Source organism: Hydra viridissima, unplaced genomic scaffold (assembly GCF_058129835.1).
Source record: "Hydra viridissima isolate aposymbiotic clone 2 unplaced genomic scaffold, HvirCarnegie_v1 scaffold_12, whole genome shotgun sequence".
Classification (NCBI taxonomy): Eukaryota; Metazoa; Cnidaria; class Hydrozoa; order Anthoathecata; family Hydridae; genus Hydra; species Hydra viridissima.
Window position 1 is genome coordinate 14,742,313 of NW_028324311.1, and position 15,772 is coordinate 14,758,084.

At 27.2% G+C, this 15,772-nt stretch overlaps 1 protein-coding gene across 2 annotated transcripts; it reads right to left on the reverse strand.

Annotated features, from left to right (window-relative positions):
- Positions 1-1,136: 1,136 nt before the first annotated feature.
- Positions 1,137-14,920, reverse strand: LOC145194468 (uncharacterized). Of its 2 annotated transcripts, none has more exons than XM_090068443.1 (31): positions 13,703-14,920; positions 13,321-13,351; positions 12,138-13,113; positions 11,995-12,037; positions 11,550-11,655; positions 11,380-11,430; positions 11,027-11,128; positions 10,340-10,587; positions 9,947-10,002; positions 9,539-9,632; positions 8,098-8,272; positions 7,754-7,866; positions 7,517-7,670; positions 7,333-7,433; positions 7,102-7,233; positions 6,557-6,646; positions 6,137-6,328; positions 5,918-6,022; positions 5,735-5,836; positions 5,404-5,499; positions 5,156-5,248; positions 4,866-4,961; positions 4,693-4,788; positions 4,401-4,496; positions 4,209-4,304; positions 3,635-3,730; positions 3,162-3,257; positions 2,726-2,821; positions 2,084-2,176; positions 1,819-1,973; positions 1,137-1,672 (listed from the first exon to the last, which is right to left on the reverse strand). In XM_090068443.1, exons 1-31 carry the CDS (start codon positions 14,237-14,239, stop codon positions 1,627-1,629), a joined length of 4,563 nt encoding a protein of 1,520 aa, XP_089924569.1. In that variant the 5' UTR covers positions 14,240-14,920; the 3' UTR covers positions 1,137-1,626. The 2 variants fall into 2 exon arrangements, with proteins under 2 accessions (XP_089924569.1, XP_089924570.1); XM_090068444.1 differs by having other exon boundaries at positions 7,102-7,230; positions 13,703-14,279.
- Positions 14,921-15,772: the final 852 nt, after the last annotated feature.

The window sequence follows — 15,772 nt, forward strand, 5'->3', positions numbered from 1 at the left end:
TGTAATTAAAGAAGCATTTTTTTCAAACCAATCACCAAAAATAACAAAAAAAAAAACAAAAAAAGTTGCTACAAAAATAAATATAATTATTACAAAAAAAAAAAAAAAAATCATGTAGAAAAAAAGAATCATTTAAAAAGACGACGTAAAGCTAAATATTGGCTGCGAATAAAATGCGGAGGAAGAGGAAATCAGAAAGAAAAAAGAATGCGGAGGAAGAGGAAATCAGAAACTGAGATAAATGTGGCTTTTCCGCGAGCTGGTCAAAAGTAACTAATGAGATTCTGATCATTTTGGGGTTTTAAAATCATGAAAATGGCAAACGTTTCAAAAAACATTACGCATTTTCCAATGACTTGTTCGCAATAAGGAAATGGTTTGCTAAGCCAATGATATAGAATGTCAATCTTATAAAATCGAAAGGAGTGCTGTAATATATTTACACGGGAAATGAGAAATTGTACGCTTAGTTTAACAAGAAGCTAGAATGAAAAAATGTCAGATTATAAAATTTATGCAGCAATTTGTGACAATAGTATAATGTTGAAATGAAAATACAAAAATTTAAAAAAAAATTTTTTTTTACCAAATCCTGTTCATAAATTAAATGTTTGTAATAAAAAGAGCTCAAAAAGTACGCGCTTTAGGGATTACAATTTACCCATATTACCTATATAGTAACAATAAAATTGTTACAATATACCTATACTGTAACTCTTTAAAATATACTCTATGCAATCTATTGTATTGTATATTACAATGTTGCAACTCTTTATCCTTTTTCCAGATAAAAAGTTACCAGCTCACAAAGAAGTCAGATAACCGTTATGAGAAAATGGTTACAACCGGAAATTTAAATTTCGTTTTCTACGTTCTTACTTCTTTCATTTTTGACAATGGACTCGACATTCTTACCATTCATTGTAAGACCGCTGTCTTACAATGAATGGTAAGAATGTCGAGTCCATTGTCTATTGGTGCTTATCCTATAATGAAAATAACAACACTTTTTAGTTTAACGACATTTTTGAAGTACGGCGCAATTGTAGCAACCTTAATCGCTTTGAACCAGATACAGCCAGAAAAACCTACTTGGGACTTACTGGTCAAAATCAATCGTGAAAAAAACTCGCTCATTAAGTTGTTTTGACAAAGTTTTTTTCGAAAACTCTTTTAACAAATTGTTACATTTTTGTATCCAAATAGTTAAATATATTACTTATGTTATTACGTATCTACATATATTTAATTACCTCTCTCTCACTGTAATATGTATATCCATTTATTATATTTGCATAAATTATGCTGTAATATGTATATCCATTTTTATATTTACATAAATTATGCTGTAATAGCTAAAGTTTAAAAACAAAGATAACAAATTTTCACAATTCCACATTTATGGTAACTCTCGAGTAATAATAGGGGGTAAAATAGACGGAGGAAGGAGAGCGAAGGATGGCAAGAATTGATATTTTGAGACCCCGAGAGTACATGCATCTTTCCTGAAAAATTTGGTAACAGGTGATTTTAGTGATTAGCTGATGTTTTGGACTCCTGGTGATTAGCGCTATTCATCAGTTTGCCAGGATTCTACCGGCATCTTGAAATTGTCCTTCAACACCATCAACACCACTCATCTTTGATTGCGCTTGAGGATATATTTTTATTACTACAACAGAGGCAAACATAATTCACTCTATTCACCAAGACATAAAACAAGAGACAAATACAACGAAGATCTTTTAAAACAATTTGGGATTTTAAATTCAATTTAAGGTTGAGTCATGAAATAACAATACTTCTCAATTCCCTTACCCAACTGACGCCTTTCGGTCGGGAACAACATAATTTTGTAAATCAATTAGTAGAGATGGTGCTTTTAAATTTACCATTTCCAAAATGTGCTCCAGAAGATACTTTTGCTTCTTGTATTCTTTTTCACGCTTCTTTGCACGGTTTTCAAAAATAACCTTTTTTTGATAAAAAAAAAAAAAAAAATACGAAAGTTAAATCTGCAGAAAAAAAAAAAAAAAAAAAAAAGAAAAAGAAAAAAAAAAAAACTACAAATAAAACTGCGTACTTGCATTTCTGAATGTTTTTGCGTTAGCTCCTTCAAGCTTCTATCTTTCTCTACAAGTTTTTCTTCCCATTCACGTTGACGATTTTTCCAATCCTAAAGAAGTCGTAGAAAAAACACAATGCTATTTTAACAAAATTTTGAAAACCATTCTATTTCAACTAGCAATATTTAAAAACTTATTTGTTAGAATTTTTTAAACTCACTACTTTCATTTTTTAATGTTTTAACTTTGATACTTGTTTTTTAACTTTTTTATGCAACAAATGAAAAAGTTAAAATCCTGTCGATTATCACAAGTATTATAACACCCTAACACCCTAATAACACCCTAAAGTTTTAGTGTGAGCACTTTCTTTCTGTACACAGTCAACAACATATAAACATATTTGCTAAATGAGGGTAAGCATACGCAATACACAGCGTCGTCTTTGAGAACCATTAAAGAACTTAAAAGTTTATTTATAACGCTAAAAAAATTGATGCACTTTCCACTTCTCAAAAACCTTTCTTGGATTAGAAATAGACGATAATATGACATAATAAATAAATACATAGAAAGCATACGGAGCATTATGATTCTATAGACTGCTTCCTTATAGAGAGAGATTGAGAAAAAACAACACACTTTTTAAATTAACCTACCTTCAAATCTTTCTCACGATCTGCAGTTACTTGATGCAAGAGCTTCTTCTTATCAGCAAGATATTTTTCAATCTTAAGTCCATTTTCTCGATTACTCTAATGAAAGTATGAAATTATAATAAGAAAAATGCACACTTCATTAGCTGACATATTTTACACAAAAAACTGTATCAATGTTTATGCTAAAATTGTTTAAATTCTGAACCAGTTTAGTCAATTCTGGACTATTGTATTGTATTTTTATTGTAAAAAGAATTACGCCAATCAAAGCTTGAAACTATACTCTCTATCATTCATAATCCTCTAACCACAAGTAAGATATGTTCCTTAACAACAAAACTAGAAGAAACCTTTGTCAAAAACTTTTCAAAAATGGTAAAAATGTACATAATGACAGACGTTTTTGCAGCAGATAAAAGAATTAAGACCATCTCACCTGCTCTAACTTTTTAATTTTAGTTTCAAGTTTCACAATGGCAGCATCTTTTAATCGTATGGTGTTTGTTGACTCGCGCAAATTTCCTGTATACTCCTAAATAAAAATAAAAATATCGCAGATATAAAATTTTGAAGTTAATTAAAAAAACATATTTGCCAAATATGGATATATAATTACAATTCCAATAAACAATTGGAAATATTGAAGATGTATATAAGATGTATATAAGTTATATAAGAAATATAAAAAATATAAAAGTTTTTTTTTATTGATGCAAGAAAAAAAGAAAAACTTTTTTGTTGCATCAATATTTCTAATAATATTTGTGAGTAAATTATTATAAATGTTTATATTTATTTATAACTATTATAAATATAAAAAACATATTGCTTTAAGCGTTATTTATTTTGTACTTAGTGATTTTGTTTAAGAATATTAAAAAATAAAGAAGAAAAAAAAGCACTACAAACATTTTCCATCCGAGCGTATTCTAACTCCAATATATGAATCTGTTCTTCTTTACTTTTCACTAGCTCATTCTGGTCTTGAATCTTCTCAACAACTGTCTAAATATAGAAACCACTAAATGTAAAATGTAACATGAAAACTTTGAATAAAAAGGTAAAAAATTCTAGAAAAAAAAGAGTCTACAGTTTCTATTACTTTGTAGGACTGATTAAACTTTGCTATGGATAAAACCCCCCTGGGCACAAAATGATAAAACACCCCCTAGGCTCCCCTTTAACTTTATTACCATAAATGTTAAATGAAACATTTTTTAATTTAATTTTTCTTTTTAATTACTCTTACATTTGAGTAAATAAATAAAAAAATAAAAAATGATTGAAAAAATTCTAAAAATTTTAAATACAATATTGAAGTCTCAAAAAAAACTTTTTGATTTATTTTATTTTTTTTCAAACAGTAACAAAAGCAAGCAATGCGAGTAATTTGTAATAACAATAAAATGACTTGATTATACTTAATGTTGCTATAAACATTAGTTGGATTAAATTAATTGAAACCTTTAAATATATTACATACCATATCATGCTTTGCCACTTTGCTCTCTAACCTCTCAATGATAACATCTTTTGCAGATAGCTTACGCTCAAGGTCTTTCACTAAAACTTCTAAACTCTAAAAATTAAAACAATGTGTATTTAAAAAATTGCATTTTAACAATACTTTGATGAGCATAAATGGCGTACAAAAACTAAAATACAAGAAAAAAACCTCTTTCTCTTTGCTACAAGCAAACTCATATTTTTTGTTGGAAAGTGATTTTTCAACGAGTTGTTTTTGAAGTGATTCTACTTTTGCTTCTAGGACCTGTCATTGAAAAAAAATTTAACACAACTTTTAAAAACTGTATGAACAAGTACCATTAACATACCTGTGATCTAGTGCAACTAAAACGTAAACAACTCTGGATTTGCAAAATTGGATCAATAAGTCTTTAAATACAATAGGTTAAATACACAATCAAAATTTTGATTAGTTTAAACAAAGAGATAGAAAAAAAAACCAATTGCTGCTCTTGGTACTGTCGCTTAACTTCTTGAAATTGATCTTCTTTACCACTTCTCTCCATTTCTGTCATAGTTCTTTGTTTTGTTAATTTCTTAAAAATGAGAATATTAATATTGATACAACTAAACATGTGCATACCCACAAAAACACACACAAAAAGTGACCCACTTTTTCTTGCTTGATCATTTGATTTTTCATTGATAGTATTAATTTCTCTTTCTCATTCAACTGCTTTTTAAGCTCTTCTATTTTTGCCTGCAGTTCCTGTTGTGATAAAAACTATAATCAGTTAAAAAGCTCCAGCAAATATAAATAATATTGTTTACCAATTCTGTATAATAATTTTCTTTGATAATTTTAAAACATAAATTTTATAATTATACATAATCAAACATAAACGAAGTATTAATATTTGATTTTAAAATATTTTTTAAATTAAAATAAAAGATTAAACTTACTTGTTTGTTTTTTTCAAGATCTTCTCTTTCTTCATTCTCTCTTTTCCTCTTTCTTACTTCATCTTCTAATTGATCTTCCATTTCTCGAAACTCCTATGTAATTAAATAAGCTGCCTAACATAATAACTTTTTAAAACTGGAAAGAAAAAACTGATTGAAAAAATAAGTAATTAAATATTCTAATTCACCCAAAAAAATGATTTAAAGTTCTGATATTTAATTTTTTTTTCAAATTAAAAACTCCTCACTCTCTCTTTCTTTTGAATGGAGTACTCTAGTTCAAGGATCTTAGAATCTTTTTCAATGTTGCTGTGTTCTAAAGCCTCATTCTGTGTTAGAATATCCTGAGTGAAATTATAAATATTTTTCATCAAAATAAATAAATAAATAAATAAAATAAAAAAACATTAAAATAAAATAAAATGGAAAAACATGTTCTAGGTCTTAAACAATCAGAATTATACATGAACACAATTTAACTTTCAATTTTTTTTTTTGACAATTTTTCTTAAAATTGTTGTTAAAAAAAAAAAAAGTATTATATTTTTTAAAAAATTTCCCTCAGATCCTAAAAAATACCTCATACTCTGTAGACTCTATTTCTTGGTTGAGAAACTGGGAACATTTGTATTCTGCTTCATTTAACTTTTCTTCAAGAACTTTTATGGTTTTTAAGCATTCCTAGTTTTAAAAAAAATCATTACTTATATTTGGAACAAAATAATTTTTCTTTGCATTTTCAACAAAAAGTTTTTAACAAACCTTGTTCTCACTTGCCAGTTTTTCAATTTGCTTACTACTATTATTATCAGCTTCCTTCCGGTTTTTGCATACTTGCTCAAGTTCTTTACATCGTTCAGAGAGTTCCTTAACATATTATTACATTATGTATAAATCTAAAATTGTACAATCACTTTAAAAATTGCAATAAATGTTCACCTCATTCACTCGATGAATAAAGAAACCTATTTCAAAACTTACAGCATTTGAATGCTCCATAAAACTGAACTTTTCTTGTAAACTAGTCAATTCTTTTTCCAAGGTATCCTTTGCTTCTTTTAAAGTCCTGATTCTTTCTTCATTGTGTTCTAAATGAACTCGCTGTTCATTTATCTTCTGTCTGAAGCTGTGATTTTCTACTTTCTCATTATTTTCACTTATCATTTGTGAAGTCTGACAATAGCATAAAAATATTTTGTTTGAGGATTTAAAACTATTGTTTTATTTTGTCGCTGTCACCAACAAAATAAAACAAAATATAAAATCTAATATCTTTTATCAAAATTTTAAAGAATCAAGTTAAATTTGATCCCAGTAAATAAATAATTATTGTCATTTTCTGGAAACCTCTTTTTAGAAAAGTAAAAGGATTCAATTTTGTGCCAGAAAATTAATTACCACCTTTTCAGCGACTTTATCTTGCAGTTTTTTAATTTCAATATTTTTCGAGTGCATTTCTTCTTGAAGTTGTTCAACAAGAGTCTGCAGTTCCTGAAAAAAAAAAAAAAAAAAAAAAAAAATAAAAAATAAAAAAAATAAAATTTATACAACAAAATGAAAAAAACAATTGAACCGTGGTGTGACCTAACTTGCTTTAAGAAATTCTTAGTTTGATAAATAAAAAATTTTGAACAAACAATTGAATTGAAAAAAAATTTAGTTATTTTTACTAATTAGATATCTAGTTAAAATAACTAAGTTTTTTTCCCCAAATGTTTATTTTATATATACAAAATTTGTCATTCCTTAAATTAGGACTTTCTTAAAGCATAGGACTTTGTTAGGCCACACCATGGAAGTTATTTTTGCCTTAATGTATTGCTAAAACTTTTAAGAAATATTTGTGTTATATATAACTATATAAATACTTCATAGCTATTATATAACTAGTATTTTAAGAATGAAAAATGTTTAACCAGGCATTAAACATGTAAGCAACAAAATACCTGTTTTTGATTAGAAAGCTTTAAATTGGCTGCATTTACTTCTGTATTATCAGCTGTTAAGGTGGTCATTCGTTTCTCCAAAGATAATGTTTTGGCTCGGAGTTCATTTAACTCTGTGTGTTTCAACTCCTTCTAAATAAAAGAAAAAAAATGACAACATGATGGCTGCAATGTTAACAAAAATTAAAATTCACTAAATGAGGATTATCAATATTAAGCAAATTTCAAAACCTCTTTTACTTCACCAGAGATGTTCACGAGCTTGAATCTGTGAAACTTATGCCCATGTAAAGGTAGACTCAATAGAGAGATTGTGTCCATAATAAAATTTCCTGAATAAAAAAACTTGATTTTTTAAATCTTTTTTTGTCAAACTGAAGAAACAGAGAATAAACCAATTAGTGCTAAATTGTACCTTCATCAAATAACTGAAGTTTATATGAACTTGGTTTGTCTTTTTCTTTAAACTTCTTTAAAAGAACAGGTATAATATCACTTGAATTTGTGCTAAAGCTAACTCCAAGTCGAACTGTTACCATCTCTTGTTGATCAATGTCTTCTTTGTTAATCTAAATAACATAGTAGTACTGAAACAATACAAAGGAAACTTGTTAATTTAAAACAAGATTCAGAAGCCATAGAAGCAACTTACTGTAATATAACCATCAACATTTTGCTTGAGTTCAAACTGGTAGGTTATCATATCTTGCCATTTACATTGTATCATCAAAGGACATTCTTCTGGGCCAAGTATTATATTCTCATCTAGAGGTATATTTTGCTTATGAAATACATTTTTTTGATTAACTTTGTAAATAATGATAATAACAAAAGTAATTAATAATAATAGTAATGATAACAACAACAGCAACAACAAGAACAACAATAATAATAGTAATAAAACAACAACAACAGCACCAACAATAACTACAGCAACAATAAGAACAACGTCAACAACAACAATAATAATAAAAGGTGAAAAAAATTTCTCACAACCTTTTCCGTCTTTTCTGCCAATCAGAATAAAAAACGTTTTATAATCTTCTAGCAGATCAAGTGCTTCCAAAGCCATTTTGCAAACTTCACAAGAAGTTGTAATAAGAGATATCAATAAACTGACATCATATACTTTGCAATCTGAAGACGTTCGATAAAAAAGTTTTATCATACCCTACAACAAAAAGTATTTATTAAATCAAAAGGATCCCAGAGCATGAATTTGCAAAACAAAATAACAAAATTGCTTATATATATATATACATAATTATTTTTAAATATTAGCTAAGAGAAACAGAAAACTCAATATTACTGCTAATAAATTTATATAAAGAAAATGCACTCATAATTTTTCAATCATTAAAGTAATTTTAGGTTTTCACTCAGAGCATTTTAAGCAGGCGGCCAGAAAATATGTCAATGATTTCATCATGAGAGAAAAATTCATTAAACTGTTTGATGCCAAAGACATAAAGTAATGCATTCAAAAGTTTGAAAATTCTGAACATTTTTTTCAGTTAACAAAATTTAATCAATCAGAACTGTTATAATTGCACTTTGCTTAAAAATCCAAGAATGTAACCCATTGATTAAGAAAAGCACTCCTAACTATACTGAACACTTTATCAAATATCACAGACATCACCTCAAAATTTTTCACCTGCTGAAGGACCTAAAAGAGTTTTTTTTTTATTGATCTAATTAGGACATATCCTTGAAATCATGGAAAATAAAAATTTTGTGGAAAAAATATTCTATTTCATACAAAGAAGACCTAAATATAATGAGAAAACAAGAAGAATTCAAAAATATTTACTTAAGCTTCTTAAACTTCATAACAATAAATTCAAAAAATTCTGTTCAAACCTAGAAAATTTATTGCATTCACTTCATATCACTAACAAGTTAGAAGTAAACTGTGGAATAGATGCATGACTCTTTAACGCCATATTTTAGAAAAATTATTGCACATGTAATACTTAGATTTTTTTTTCTGTTCAAACCTGCATTGATAGACAGGCAGCCAAAGTTGGTCTCTTATGATGGTTGTTATTTATTAGCTGTAGTAATGGAAATTTACACTTTGCATTATCACAGCTATTTATACAATGTTAAACAACTCTTTATAGAAATTTCCCATATCAAAAGCAGTCTGTCCTAGATGTTGCAACTTTAAGCAATTAATTCAAATTAACTAATTTTTTAACAGAATGTGATAATTGAATAAAAATCTGGTTTAACTCATTTTGAGAAAATAGATAATGTAATCTTTAAGCTTAAATATAAACACACAAAAATAACAAACGTGTAATAAATGAAGCAAATATCAAAATTATTTCAACAATTTTGTGATTTTCAATTTAACATTATCTTATATTTTTATCTTTTGAAATGTTTACATTAAAAAACCGCAGCCATGAAATCATATTTATAAACCTACCTGAGGACTTGCTTGTAACAGCATAGACAAAGAGGCTTCAACTATTGCAGATTTTGGTTTCTTTTCTCGCCTCCATCGAAATGATGCAAAGAAGCTTTAAAGAAATTTTAGAATGTTATGATGATGCAAGCAAATTCATGCAAATCTTCTGTTTATTCAAAAAAAAAAGTTTAAATTTTCAAAACCTTTATATTCAAAACACAGCAGCTTGTTTAAGTAATAAACTATAACGACATGAAATTGTGTGGAGGTGTATGAAGAAAAGTTGAATATTTTATTTGTAAACCATAAGTTAATCTTTAAAATTTTTGGAAAATATTTTATTCGTAATTTATTTTAAACGACTTATTATAAACTTTTTATTTTACACCATCACATATAACAAGCAACTACATTGAATTTATTCACCCTTTTCTTTTCTTCTTCTTTTTATTTGCCTTTTCATCCAAACCAGTCCAAATAGTCTTAATAGAAATAAAAAAAAAAAAAAAAGTAAGAGAACACAACACAAACCAGTTTTTCCCATTCAAGATAAACTTTCTCAAAAAAAAAATCCTAATGGGCATGTATACAAAAAGTGCCTAGTAAATTTGCACTCAATTATCACTTTTTTGGAAAAAATGCTCATACGAGTTTTTACATATCGTTAAACTTGCTTAGAAGGAATTAGCATACATCAATTTCTTTAAAATTAGCATACATTAACAATTTATTTAAAATTTGATTTTAAAGCAAAAATATTAATTAGAATATCAAAAAAACAAATATAGAAATGAAATAAAAACAAAAAGTATTTTCTACCACTTTTTTTTCACTAGGAACTTTATCATCTTTGATATCTTTATTTTCAATACTAACAGGAGGTTTTTTTTCGATGATATCTTGTTCAGGATTGCTTAAAGTTGCAACATTTAGGACAGACTGTGGTGATACACTTGAAGACTGAGATGGAAAGCTGGTAATGTAAGCTTCAGCAGATGGTGTTTGAAGAGCTTGAATAAGAGACAACATCTTTTGACGATCTTCACCAGTGGCATTATCTAAAGCATCTAAAAAGTAAACTTTGGCAGTTGTAGTCTAAACCATAATTTCGAAAGATTGCTAATAATTCTGCAAACTATTTTATTTCTAACATAATTTCTATCACAAAGTTGCTTTAAAACCTGTTAAAATCATTACTGAATACAAAAAAAAAAAAAAGCAGAGTAATTGCAAACACTTTCAAAACGAGAAGAGAAAAATTGACTGAAGTTTAATTCCAACACAGTCTTAATTTAAGAGAAAACTTGATATTTAAAATGTATCATGTAAGAAATTCATTCAACAAATCAGAGTTTTATAAGACAGTATTATTTATTATTAGACAGTATTATTGCGTAGCTGAGTTCTATTGATCAATGGACTAATCGATTCATGAGTAAAATCACTTTAAAATGTTATCATAAATCTTTTTTATGTAAACCAGAAGATTTCTTTTTAAAGACTTACCTAATATTGACACTTCTAAATCATTGTCAGCAGTGTTTTGAAGAGCATAAATCTCAGATAAAATCAATTCTCTATCATCCTCAGATTGAATAGCCATAGAATCTAAGATAAAATAAAACAGATTAGATAAAGAGAATTTTATTTCTATTTACACTTTATTTATTAAAAATATTTTCAAAATTGTATTTTAAATGTATTCAAAATTTTAAGATAAATGAGGTATTTTACTTTTAAAAGGTCATGATCATGAAGGTTATGATCAAATAATAATTACAACAACATTAATGTTGTATATAAACTGTAGTTAAAAAATTTAAAAGATAAATCTTTTAAACTTGCATAAAAAAGGATACCTAGTAATTGTAGGTTGATATCAGAAAGCATTTTGCCATTGATCCTGTGATCTAAAAAAAGTCCCAAAAAATTTTGTCTGCGTCTTTCTACAAGAAGATAATACGAAATGATAATTGAATTGATTGATCTATTGATGATTTACATTTTCTGATAAATATAAAAACATTACCTCTAAAAACTTTTTTTAAATGGTTCAGACCAATTATTTCCAGCCACTCTGAAACATCAGATATTGTCCAATCACAAACATCAACATCATTGAGACGAGTTTCAACCTGAACAAAAATTTTCAAAAAAAAAGTATGTAAAACAGACCAAACAGCAGAAAAATTGCCAAATTTTTTAAACAGCATTATTTTGGAATATTTGAAACATTGAAATAATAAAATTTTTAAAAAATATTGAAAACATTCTTCTATAAAACATTTTGTTAACATTATTTTTTCGTATAAACTCCCATTTTAATTTAGCTTTTTGGTTTAAAACAAAGACACAAAACGAAGTAAGGTAGCATACCATAATATACTAACAACCTTAAAATAAAAACTTTTTGATGAAAGCTTAAAAGAAATGTAAAAAAGTTTAATAAAATTGAGAACCCCAGAAGTTTATACCTCTGCATCTGATGATATGCCATATTCTTCTTTTAATTTATCCCTTTAAAAAAAAAAGATCTTAAAAGTAACTCTAAACTAAAGTTTATTAAATAAGAAAGGTCTGAAATATAATAAATTAAAACCCATATAAAAGAAAAAACCTTTTTGAGATCACAAAATTTTCCGAATCATCTAAGTCAGAATCCAAAGTTTTCATATGTTTGAGTAGCATTTCTCTAATATTTACTTTCACTTTTGGAAGTGATTCACTGTTATTATCATCACTATCAGAGCTTATACTACTGGAAGACCAAGTTTCATTTAGTTGATTTGAATTTGAAGCAAAAAGTGACCCAGATGTTGTATTAGAAATATTAAGAGACTTAACTTTGTCTGGTGAGTTATTTTTAACTTTGTCTGATGAGTTATTTTTAACTTTGTCTGATGAGTTATTTTTAACTTTGTCTGATGTGTTATTTTTAGCATTCAAAGTATTATTTTTAGTCCTAGAATTACAATCAATGTCCAAAAATTCTGGAGACAGACCACGACCAGAGTCAATATCCCCAGTTGGAAACAAATCTTCATACTTTTCACTCGGGGATGTATTAGGATGAAAAAAATCAGATTGTTGCTGATTTTTGTTGTCATGGTGGGTTTCAGATGCTATTTTATTGTTGTTTGAAATCTCCTTTTTCATTAGTTTTCCCTCAATTTTATGCTGCAGTTCTTCCACACATACCTTTGGAATGTTACATATACTTTTTAAATTTGACTTATCTTGTGAGATGTTGATACTTAATTGCTTATCATAAAAATCAGAATCAGCATTAATCTCATCATCAGTACTATAATCAGAGCTGATAGAATCTTCATCTTCAGTACCATAAGCAAAATCTGACTTTTTTAGAACTCCTGGTGTAGAAACAGTTTCAATAGAGCTTTTAATGATTTTAAAGTCTGGTTTTTGCTTTTCCTTGGAAGCATTTTCTAAGATTAGAGCATCATTAATGCTGAATTCTTCATCAGATGAAGATTCATAATTTTCACTCATGTTGTTGTCAGAGAGGGGTGGTGGTGGTATTATTAAGTCTATCTCTGAAGTTAAACTTTCTATAGGAGATGGAGGTCCTGAATCTAAGTAATAAAAAAAATTAACAGTCATTAATAAAACAATTATTGCACACTGTGGCTTGCAATAACTTTTTTTATTAGCTTTTACTATTTATATTATTTTATTTTTGCTGCATTTATTGTACTAGGACATAAATTCTTATAAACCTTTTATTTTCATTTCAGATTAAAAATCTCTGCAGGCAAAATAATGAAAGTAAAATAACTAACCACAAAAAAAATTGTTGTAACCATCATTACTCTGAAAAACAAGAAAATATTATTATTTGATATAAGTAATAGTAATATTATTCCATAATTCTGTATAATATACCAATCAAGTTAAAAAAAGCCTAAAAAAAGCTATGTAAATATTGAAAAGATACAAGGATTACTAAGCAAAATCAATTTATAGAAGAAAATTAAACACCTAAGTGCTAAAACCAAATTATGCTTTGTATTTATTTGGTTTTTTTCTAAAAAAATTTTAAAATTATTTTTCTTAAATAATTACTTGCTGACTTAAGTAATTTTAGACTAGAGTCTACAATAAGATTGCAAAAAAGTTTAGCAATGTCTAAGCAATCAAAATTAAAAGTTATTTGATCAGTACCTCAACTAATAATGGTGGAGGTGGCAATGGCAAATCTTGAAGCTCATCTTTTAAATCTTGAACCTTTGTTGATTGTAGATTATTATCTTCACTAGATGAAAAATCTAGAGTATCATCTAAGCCACTTTGCTTCATGCTACTAACTTCTGTTAGACTAAATGTCACATCTTCTTTATTAGTATCAGGTGAAAAACAGACCTTTTTTCTAGGTTGTAGCTGATAATTTTCTAAATCAACTGGGTAATGAGCAAGGTTTTTTGCTTTGGTTAAAATTCCTTCTGTTATTCCCTTGTGTTCCAGCTTTACAGTTTGTTTAGTTAATACATTAGTTTCCTCATTTGAAGTTATTGTACTTCTTTTTAAAATGTCTGCATCTAAACTATAAGCTTGATTTTTTAAGGAATTGCAAATGAGATCTCTGTTTTCCTTTGGCTCAATAGTTTTTTTTTCTTTTTCCTTTTTAAAGCTTGGAAATGTTTGAGGTTTTATAGGTACAGGAGGTGGAGCTTTCTTCTTTATGCTTACATTCTGAGACATTCTTTTAGTTCAAATCATATTATTAACCCAATATTGTTCTAGGAGGTAAAAGAAAAGTTTCAAAAGAAAAAAGTTCAAAAAAGTTATCAGAATACTGCTTTAGTTATCAATGTAAATGAGTAACATAACATTAGGTCATGATACTTATGAGACACTATTTTGTTATTATTATTAACTAGATTATTCTTGCTTTTATTATTATTGCTACTATTACTATCACTTCTAACAGGATTTCTAATAATAGCAATAGTTTCGCTATTATTATTAAAATTAATGCAAATATATAATAATATCGCTATTATTACATATTAGCATTAATACTTAGGATTTGGATGAGTAGTTTATTTTTTTTGGGCTGTAGAATCATCAAAGATTTATATATAAAAACTTAAATGGAGTAGAGTATCAGGTATCAAAACATGTTTTTGCAACAAGTGTATATACTATATTTACTTTAAGACTTTGTTTGATAACATACTTTATCAAACTAAATGTTAAAAAAACTGAATATCAATAGTAATTTTATGCATCAGTAATGTAGACTAATAAAGAAATCTGTAAACTTTTCGGCTACTGAATTTTTAAGAAGCTTAATAACCGACAAGTTTACAGATTTTTTAAATGTTAAAACGTTTTAGATTTAGATGAGATTGCTCTTTTTGTTTTGAATTGTTATCTGCCATCTTTTTTAAGTCACAAGGGGGTATATAAAAAGCATTCTACTTATTTGTCCTTAAAATGTATATATAATTTTAAATATATTTTTAAAAAAATTAATAGTAATAAAATTTTTTTTCAATAAATAAAGTGTAAAATGTAATTTTTGACTGATAAAAAAATAACTAATAAAAAACAAAACAACACCTCCCATTATGCAACTCTAAATTGGTTGCCGTGTAGTGATAAAGCTGATTTCAACAAACGTCACATAAATTTACACGTCGGGTTATAGATTATGAGCAAAAAACATGCGGAAAGTTTATCGTGAATGTGAAATTCAGATTTTTTTTTACATTAAAACGGGGTTTATTTTTGGGGCTAAAATTTAAAAACTAGACTTAAGCGCATTTACACGAATGCACGCGATTACTTCAGGGAATTATAAAGACAATTTTTAACTGTAACCTCTGATCTCTTGACTCAAAATAAAAACCCTAAGCGTTTACATAAAAAATTATCGTATATCTGTGAAGTTACCGTGAAGAGCCTTTCGGCATTTTGTGGCATTTAAACTTAAAGTGTTAAGTCTTAACGAATCTATACCCGCGTTTTGAATATTTTGGTCGTTTGGTTTTATTGCTACGTAAAAAATCGCTCGAACGTTTTGTGTCGTCATAAATTAAGATTAAAATCTGGCAAATGTTTCTAAATTTAGAAAAAGTCTTTAAACGTTTTGCATTAATCCGAAAATCTTGTCAATTGGATTTGACTGCTTTATTCAAAAGTAGCCTAAATGCACAAAATGTCAAGTTAATAGTAATAATCTTTTTCTTTAATGGCCCATAAGTTTTTTTTTGTTAAACTTAGTATGTT

Coding starts and splice junctions, on each gene's coding strand:
- LOC145194468 (XM_090068443.1), bottom strand. CDS start 14,239: ATGTCTCAGAATGTAAGCATAAAGAAGAAAGCTCCACCTCCTGTACCT. Junction 10,588..11,026: donor TTTAGAAGTGTCAATATTAG/GTAAGTCTTTAA, acceptor TTTACTTTTTAG/ATGCTTTAGATAATGCCACT. Junction 10,003..10,339: donor TTCCTAGTGAAAAAAAAGTG/GTAGAAAATACT, acceptor ATTTCTATTAAG/ACTATTTGGACTGGTTTGGA.